The sequence below is a fragment of the Pipra filicauda genome, unplaced genomic scaffold (genome assembly GCF_003945595.2).
Source record: "Pipra filicauda isolate LSUMZ 115617 unplaced genomic scaffold, ASM394559v2 scaffold14_size4853619_pilon, whole genome shotgun sequence".
Classification (NCBI taxonomy): Eukaryota; Metazoa; Chordata; class Aves; order Passeriformes; family Pipridae; genus Pipra; species Pipra filicauda.
In genome coordinates, this window is record NW_024103985.1 from 2,869,924 (window position 1) to 2,878,900 (window position 8,977).

The 8,977-nt window shown below is 47.5% G+C and overlaps 1 protein-coding gene across 5 annotated transcripts; it reads left to right on the top strand.

Moving 5' to 3' along the window:
• Positions 1 to 604: 604 nt before the first annotated feature.
• On the top strand, positions 605 to 8,732 carry PUS1 (pseudouridine synthase 1). 5 transcript variants are annotated; one of them, XM_027732989.2, is made up of 6 exons: positions 605 to 742; positions 1,987 to 2,211; positions 3,622 to 3,759; positions 4,462 to 4,564; positions 4,825 to 5,522; positions 7,189 to 8,732. In XM_027732989.2, exons 1-6 carry the CDS (start codon positions 605 to 607, stop codon positions 7,237 to 7,239), a joined length of 1,353 nt encoding a protein of 450 aa, XP_027588790.1. In that variant the 3' UTR covers positions 7,240 to 8,732. The 5 variants fall into 5 exon arrangements, with proteins under 5 accessions (XP_027588790.1, XP_039234824.1, XP_027588791.1 ...); XM_039378890.1 differs by lacking the exon at positions 605 to 742 and adding an exon at positions 1,645 to 1,775 and having other exon boundaries at positions 1,962 to 2,211; XM_027732990.2 differs by lacking the exon at positions 605 to 742 and adding an exon at positions 1,645 to 1,749.
• Positions 8,733 to 8,977: the final 245 nt, after the last annotated feature.

An 8,977-nucleotide genomic window follows, 5' to 3' on the forward strand; every position in this document is an offset into this window, starting at 1 on the left:
TTAAAAAGCAAGAGGCAGGATACACCATGGCAAGTTGAGAGCACAGCCCATGCTGCCTGTTTTGAAGCTTCTTGGCTACTCTTGGAACAGGTAAGGAGCTGGGATACCAAAGCTTTTTCCCTCGTGGAATATCCATGTAAGTCTTTCTCTTGTCCCATCACTGTTTTTTGTATCATCTGGGGTCTTCTTCCCTCTCCCAGATTTAACTGAAATGAGCCAAATTCAGAAATCAGGGCAGGGGAGGAGGAAGAAGCGATGCGGTGGACAGGCAGCACGATTGCATAAGCTCCACTTCCTAAGGAAACGAGGCAAAAAAAGATTCAGACACCCTGGTTGCAGTGATAGAGGAATTTGTATTCCCGTTTCCCTTGGCAGCAGCGCTGCGCTGTGACAGGCCGTCTATTATCACTTCTCCAAACAAAGTGCAGTGCAGTGTGATAAATCTTCCCTTTGCCCCCACGCCGCTCCTGAAATATCTCACAAGTGTCAGTTCAAAAAAAAAAAAAGGAGGTGCTGCATTTCTTCCCCTTATTAGCCGAAATAACGAGCTGTGTTTGATAATCTGGCCTGCTTGGAAGCGCCAGCCCTTCCGTGTTCCATCTGAATGGATAAACGGAGCTCTCTTACGCTGATCTCGCAGCGTGCCAAGGAACCCGTGTCCTCTCCGGGCAGCTCCATCCTGTGGAATGCTGGAGCTTGTAGCACAACAAAACAACTCTGGGTGCATTTGGCTTTTCGGGAGGTACATGCTGTGGCCTGATAAGGGCTCCTGTTGTACTCAGCCTCCAGGTGAGGTGAATCGCTGCGGATAAAACTTGCTGCACCAGACACGAGCACGAGGATCGCTTGAGTAATGGAAACCTGAGGGAAAACGGAGCAGGAGGTACCCGTGCTTGACACTGGCACAAGCGGAAAGTGTGTGGAAAAGGGAGAGGTGGGAAGCAATGGGACATCCCTCTGTGGAACAGGGAGAGACAGGGAGCAATGGGACATCCCTCTGTGGAAATGGGAGAGGTGGGGAGCAAAGTGACATCCCTCTGTGGAACAGGGAAAGACAGGGAGCAATGGGACATCCCTCTGTGGAAATGGGAGAGGTGGGGAGCAAAGTGACATCCCTCTGGGAAGGGAACCGCGAGCTTTTCCTGCAGACCTGTGTGCCATGTGGAACTGTTTCCTCCCGCTTGTCCTCCCCTCACTGTGACCACAATGCTGCCAGCGTTCCTTTCCTCGCGTGTGGGGGAAAAAAATGGGCTGGTTTACTTATACCAGCTACCATTTACCACGGGAATGCATCTGTTAGTCTGCCCTTTTCCCCTGCTTTTCCCGGGTTTAACACTTTCACGGTGCGTTGGCCCCCGAGCCCGTGTGCGGGAGGCGGGACTGAGCAGGGCAATGCCCCCCCCCACCGGGGTCACCGGGAACATCCACAGCCTTGGGTGCAGGACGGGAATGCCGGGGCTGACGCGGATCCCTGATCCCTGCCCGGGCCGCGCTCCCCGGGGGCGGCTCCCGCACCGCGCGCGCGCCGCGCCGTGTCCGCGCGCGGCCGCCGTACCCGGCGCACGTGTCCCCGCCGGCCGCGTAAGTGACCCCGGGAGGGGCCGGGCCGCGGGTTCGGGGCTGCGCTGCCCCTCACGGCCCCTCGCGGCCCCTCGCGGCCCCTCACGGCCCGGGGCGATGCTGCGCTGGGCGCTGCGCGTTGTGAGCCGCGGCCTCTCCGCCCCGCGGCCGTGCTGGCGGTGGCGCACCGTGGGTACTGCCGGGCCCTGCCCTGCGCTGGGGCCGGGCCGGGCCGGCGGCGCCGCCTCGTCCCGTGCCCCCCTCACCCCGCCGGCCTCCCCAGCGGGCTCCCTGCTCCTCCCGGGGATGGCGACGCGGCCTGGGGGGAGCGGGGTGCGCGCCCTTCCTGCCCCCGGCTGGGCCGTCCCCCCGGTGTGCCCCCGCCCGCGCTCTCACCGCAGCCCCTCCGCTGTTGTGTCCCCGCAGGTTCGTGCCATGGCTGAGGGTCCGAGGGCAGCGGTCGCCGGCCAGACAAAGAGGCTGAACAGCGGCGCTGAGGTGGCTGAGAGGCTGGAAGAGAACGGGCATCAAAACAAAAGGTTGAAGGGAGGTGCGGATGAGGAGGGTGCGGAGGATCAGGGTAAGAAGTCGCCCAAGAGGAAGATTGTGCTGCTGATGGCGTATTCAGGGAAAGGCTACCATGGGATGCAGGTACGTGGTTTGGCTAAGCAACTTGGACTGCTTTTTTCTTTAAAGTCTGTTAGGTTTAGTTACTGGGTAGGGAAGTAGTTGCAGCGTGAAAAGCTGGGGCAGGAACAGCGTATGCCTGGATGCAAATGGCTTGGTAGCAATTCGATTTAAAACAGTCGGTGGTGCATCTCTGATATTTGGTGATCAAGTGAGTTTGCCTTTAATATTGATCAGCAGCAGAAGATCTTTTATAAACTGCTGTAGACAAGGCTCCTGAGGACACTGGAAGCACGGGCACTGCAGTTCTGACAAAACCTTTGGTGCTGTCTGGTGGTCCCCTTCTCGCCAGTGCTCCAGCTTCTGGCTGAAGCTTTACATCTCAGAGCAGCTGGGCTAAGTTTCTTTTGGGTTAGACCTAAATGTGTTTCACAGCGTGCAGAGTCCAGACAACTGAGCTGTGTATTTGAATGAAACAAATTTGCATCTCTGTTGCTGTCTCTTGCACTTCTAAAAAGATAATCTGCGCTTGAAGACGTTTTAAGCTCTCCTTTTCCTGGTGCACTCTAATGAGGGGGGGCTCGTAGGAGTTTAGAAACAGGAAAACTGTTGCAAGGCTTTTGTGTTGGCATGTGGCAGGAAAGGGTCGGTGCTTTGTCACAGCAGGGTCGTCTGTGGCACAGTGATGGCAGCGAGAGGGTGATGCTGCTCCATCTGCTGCTCCCCTCCGCGTACTGCAAGCTCCATGCACTTGGGGAATACTTGAAAAGCTCCTCGGGATAACTGATAAGATTGCACACAGGGCCGGAGCCTTTCATGCTTATGCAACCAAGTGGGTTTGTTCAGCAGCAGTAAACCTTGTGCTTAGGGGTGGTGCCCGTGAGCTGTGCCGCTCTTGTAACTCAAAGTGGCCTGTGAGGGTGAGCTCTGCAGCTTCACACACCAGTGGAGTTGTGCATTTCTGTTAAAGCTCATCTGAGAGTGGCACACAGAAGTCACTGGAGAAAACCACACACTGCATTCTGCAGCAACTCAGGTGAACTGAGCAAAAGAACCCAATCTGATTTCTGGAAATAGAATTTGCACAGGCTGGGTTTGGAGCAGCAGCTGTTAACTTGCAGGCACTTGGAGTGTGTTTCATTTGTGCTGTTTCATGTAGTTGAAGGAGTCGTCAAAAAACTCCAGAACTATTGCACAGAGAAATTAGAAATCATTCTTTACTCGTAATAACAGTAACAGCTAAATCAGAATGATGTTTTATTAACACTCTCTGGTATAGTTAGTTTTGTTAGAGAACAGCAGGGCTGTGAAGGGAATGTGTTTAAAGAGTTTGACAACAATGTTTGATTAACAGATTTTTTCAATTACCATCTTCAGTTATCCGATCATTCCTGTTTGTTCCGTTTCTTATTTTTACTAAATATCCTGTTTTAGAGAAACGTGGGATCTTCCCAGTTCAAGACAATTGAAGATGACTTAGTGTCTGCCCTCGTTCAGTCAGGCTGCATCCCAGAGAACCACGGGGAGGATATGAAGAAGATGTCTTTCCAGCGGTGTGCTCGAACAGATAAGGTACCTTGGTCAGGGGCTGTGCTCCCATAAACTCTGCTCTTTACACACACCAGTGCTACTGGGATGGACTGGTAAAGTCTGGAGTGCCACCCAGTAGCAAATGCTGTTCACATTCAGTGTTGCTTGAAAATTCTCCTTTTGTCCACTCTTAAATACAACCAAATATTTAGAAAGCGCGGAATATTGATTAGATGGTGTTTGTGAAGCTGCTGCTTCTTACCTAAACTTTGTGTTTCTGGCATTTTCACCTCCTTAAGCCTCCCAAGCTGCTGCTGCCCATTGTTCCTGCCTGGCTGATGTGGTCCTTGAGAGTTTAGCTGCACCTCAGCTGTTCCTAATTCTCCACAGTGGGGTTCTACATCTGAGCTAGAGTCCATATATGAGTTGTATATATAATTGCTTTTCAGTTGGTGCTGTACTCAATAGCAGTGAAACACAGTGGGATGTCACGGAAGGGAGAGCAGTGTTCTGCTCTCTAAGGTTGCTCAGGTGCTGTGTGGCTGTGCAGCACCAGCAGGTCTTCTTAGAGTATTCAGTCTTGGATTTCTGCCTGTGGCCTTGCCTTTGCCTCACTTCAGCCTGAAAGGACCAGGGAGAAAAAGAAATAAACTCGTTCTTCAGCTATTTCAGTTCTGCAAGTGCTGTCTCTGAGCTTCCATGGTACATAATTGTGTGGGTTTGTGTGTTTTATGGTTTTTATAGGGTGTGTCTGCAGCTGGACAGATTGTGTCGTTGAAGGTCAGGCTGATAGATGACATCTTAGAAAAGATCAATAATCATCTTCCTTCTCACATCAGAATTCTGGGTAAGGACACTGGGATGGTCAGGGAAAATGTTTTCAAAGAGAAGCTTTCTCCTGCAGAAGGTCTCTCCATTTCCATTATAATTTTACTTACGAGTGGTTTAGTTTTAACATGTTTCATTTAGCTTGAAATTAGGGTCTTCAAAAATAAATCTGTCTTTTTTTTTGTACTTCATTTAAAAATTATTCATGTTGGTAGGAGTGAGATCACAGTCAGTTTGTAACCCACTGATTCAAAATCCTAATGCCACTTTTAAAACCAGGCCTGAAGAGAGTCACTGGGGGATTCAACTCCAAGAACAAATGTGATGCCAGAACCTACTCTTACATGCTGCCAACATTTGCCTTTGCCCACAAGGACCATGATGTGCAAGAAGAGGTTTATAGGCTGGACAAAGAGACCCTCGACAGGGTCAACAAACTGCTCTCGTGCTATAAAGGGACACACAACTTCCACAACTTCACGTCCCAGAAGGGCCCCAGGGACCCCAGTGCCAGGAGGTACATCATGGAGATGTACTGTGGAGAGCCCTTTGTCAGGGAGAACATGGAGTTTGCAGTGATCAAAGTGAAAGGTCAGAGCTTCATGATGCACCAGATCAGGAAGATGATCGGGCTGGTGATAGCCATCGTGAAGGGTTACGCTGCTGAGTCCATCCTGGAGCGCAGCTGGGGAGAGGAGAAGGTGGATGTCCCCAAAGCCCCGGGACTCGGGCTGGTTTTGGAAAGAGTGCACTTTGAGAAGTACAACAGGCGCTTTGGGAACGACGGGCTGCACGAGCCGCTGGAGTGGACAGAGGAGGAGGAGAAGATTGCTGTTTTCAAAGAGCAGTACATCTACCCTACCATCATCAACACGGAAAGGGAGGAGAAATCCATGGCAAACTGGCTCAGCACCCTCCCCATTCACGACTTCAACTCGTCTGCTGTTGAGATGCAAGCCAACAACAAAAATTCAAAGGTAATGATTGAAGCCATTATTTTATCAAATGGAAGCTGTCAAGTTGAAATGTCTTTTCCCCTGGTAACATTTTTGTTTTCCATGAATATGCCCTGGAAGGTGACAGTGATCTTGCACGTGAAATGTGTATTATCTTTGTGCACTGGATGACAATTGAATGCACTGCACAAAGTGTTGTTTTCACAGGGCTTTACACGTGGCAGTGGAGGAGGGAGGAAGGAATGCTTCAAGCACAGGCCAGTTTGCAGAATCATAAACTGACAACAGAGATGATGGGCATTGCCAGCCTTTGCTGTTGTGAAACTGTTTTGGAGACCAGGTTTCATACCTGCTGCCTTTTGGCATTCTCTGATTTTTGGGTTAATTCTCATTTTGTGTAATTCCCTGTTTACTATGTTTTGGAATCAGGGAAATGTAGGACCAGCTTTTTCAAGTAAATCTCCCATGAGCTCAAAATGGGCCATCAGAACAACTACTGAGTAAATGGAATATTGTGGATTTGGATTTCTGACAACAGGAGCTGCTGACAACTGTAAGGTGCAATAAAACAAAGGCATAGAATACATTTTTAACAAAAAGGAATTTTTGGTTAAATAGGACCCAAAGAGACCAAGTGGTGCAGAGGGTCCTTACCTGGCTCAGGGTGTTGGTTTTGGTGTTGGCAGGACTTGGTGCTGACAGATTCCCAGTCTCTGAAGTATTCCTGGGGGAGGCAGGTCTGCTCACTGCAGATAAACTCAACCAAGAAGGGTTTTGGCATCACAGTCAGCACAAGCTGTCTGGAGAGGGATAAATAAGGGATGATATGACAGATCCTCTGAGATTTTGCAGGCTGTTTGCACTTCAATGAGCTGTGCTTGCTGTTACGAAGTCAACTGTCTCAGTGTCTCAGAATTTGGTTTGTAGTAGGATATTAAACTGTCAGTGTTAAATTCATGGGATTTGAGGTTTGTTTTCAGCAATTGGTGGTGAAGGAAAAAAGGAGTAACTACAGGCATACAGTCATGTTAGCTTTTCTTTATAAAATCCTTTGTTGTCAGTCATATCAGTTAAAATACTTGCTTCAAAATACATAAACCCCCCACATTTATTGCACCATTGCACCTGGTCCTGCAGGAGTGGCTCCCAGTTAAGAACTCTGACTTCAGTTTCCTTGTGAGTTGCCAACATTTGTAGTATTTTCCTAATACTACTTTGTACAACTGCCTTGACTTTTTTAGTAGTGTTAGTGAGCCCTTGCATATCTGTAATACAGGTCAGACATAAACTCTGTAGCAAATAAAATTCTCAGATCTGGCTTTAGACCTTTTGTAACAAATTTTGGTTTTGAGGGACTTGCATAAAAAACCACTTATCTCATCTGCATTTATTTTAAATGTCAGCATTTCACACTATTATCCCACCTTTGAGTTTCCCACACGCTCAGGTTGTAATCATGGAGTTGTAAATGTGAGAAGAAATTTCTTCTGCTGGTGAGTGTGTTCCAATGTACATCTCTTTTTGCTACAAGAAGCATAATTTACCACCACAGATGTTTATTACAGTAGATGGGTCTAAGACTATTTTCTTATACTTTTGGAGAAGTTGAAAGTCAATCTCTTTGATTTAGGTCAGTCTGTAGATGTAAATGCAGTACTGACAGACCATTTTCCATTTTGCTTTACAGAACAGCAGTGATCTCGAAGGCAGTGATGGTTGTGGTGATGATTCTGACTGAGCCAGCGTGGCTGGATGTGGAACCCTTGCTGCTTAAAGTTCCCTTTGTCTACAAAAAAAGTGGCCTTTCAAAATCCAGGAATCCAGTAAAGCAGGAGTTTGTGTGCTTGCAGAACGAGAACTGGATGCCCAGGAGAATCTGGGTGAGGAAGACAGTGCAGCAGAAAAAACAGAAGCTTTTTATACCACTGACCAATTCACCTGACTGATATACTTGAAAACAGTTCAAGGAGAAAGAAGCTTTCTAAAAGAATCTTGAAATGCAGGATATCATAATTGCTATTTGAATAATGGTTTTATTATGTTTACTTGGAAAATAGTATTTTAAATATGTATAACTTCTACATAAAGATGGGGCAGATCATTTTAATATACTCTTTTTTTATTATGAAGTTATGATTCCATGAGCTTTTGATTGTTTTGTTTTTTTTAATCATTCACCTTTATTGAATCTCTAAACACCATTAAGCTTTTATTTTCCATGGCATCCATGATTTTCCTGTGAAATAACATGCATGGGTTAGGAACTCATGATCATGTTGACTGCTGTGAACCCTTTGCTATTGAAACATATATTCTGTGTTTTCTAGAGCTGCATGAGCCTAAAAGAAATTATTCCTTATTCAGGGAGAGGGTTCATTTTGGAACGTGGACTGATCCATACATTCCAAGATGGGACCTTTTCTGTGGGAGATGTTATCCTGCCAGTGTTGCCCTTGTCCTTGGGCAGATCCAGGGATACAGATCCACAGTTCCCCGTGCAGTTGGGCCTCTACTGCCTGTATTTATTGCCTGTATTCACACACCTGTGTTGAGATGTGAGGGGAAGGTGTCCATTGTTAGCACTGCAGTTCAAAGGGTGCAGCCGTGAATTAGCATTTTCTGTGGTGATCACTAAAGGTGGTGCTGCTGGTTTAGTGTCCCCTAAACCCAGAAATCCTTTAGAGCTGTCTCTTAGATTCAGAGTTGAATCAACTTGGCAGGTGTGAAAGAAATGGTGCTGAATTCCTCTGGGCTTTAATCAAGCCTGTGATCACTTGGAGTGTGTGAACTCTTCGTCCCCATCAAGCTGCCCAGAACAGAGGAACATCTGCAACGATATGGGAAGCACAAGTCTGAGCACTGCCATGCTTTGGGAATCCATGTTTAGTTTCCTGTGTTTTGGGGATCTGCATACTCTGGGGTTCGTGCTCCTTTCCCCAGCAGCGGTTTAACTTCTCATTCTTGTTTCCAACTCTCCTTGGAGGTGGTGGAAGAAACAACAGCAGCAGCAGCAGCTCTCCTGCCCTCCCAGCCTGTGGAATACCACTGAAGGGTTGGAACAAGACTCTTCAAGCATTCGAATTTTGTTACAAGTGCTTGATGCACTTCCCTGGCTGAGTCTGTGTCACTTACTGAAAATGAGGAGTCAACCCTTTGTTCCTTCATTTAGTGGTTTCTGGCCAAAGCCTTTAATTTTATGGCTCCTACTGGAATAATTATTTTGGTTTGCAATTTCTTTTGTTTGTTTTGTTTCTTGTTTTGGTTTGGGTTTTTTTGCCTTTTTTTTTTTTTTATTCCCCAGAGCACAACTCTCCTTTAAAAAAGGATTTTCTTGTTTATTTTATCTGGGTTTTTACTCAGAGCTTTCTATGTTATCATGAAAGCCTTGCTTGACGAGAGCAAGTGTGTAAAAGTGCTCTGGAGAGGAGCTCTGCCCGGATTTCCCTTTATATCCCTCGCTAGTCCATACTGTTGAT

What these genes read in the sequence shown, in the direction of transcription:
- PUS1 (XM_027732989.2), top strand. Translation starts at nt 605, where the DNA reads ATGGATAAACGGAGCTCTCTTACGCTGATCTCGCAGCGTGCCAAGGAA. An exon ending in TGCATTTGGCTTTTCGGGAG is followed by an intron (nt 743 to 1,986) that starts GTACATGCTGTG and finishes GTGTCCCCGCAG; the next exon opens with GTTCGTGCCATGGCTGAGGG. An exon ending in CCAACAACAAAAATTCAAAG is followed by an intron (nt 5,523 to 7,188) that starts GTAATGATTGAA and finishes TTTGCTTTACAG; the next exon opens with AACAGCAGTGATCTCGAAGG.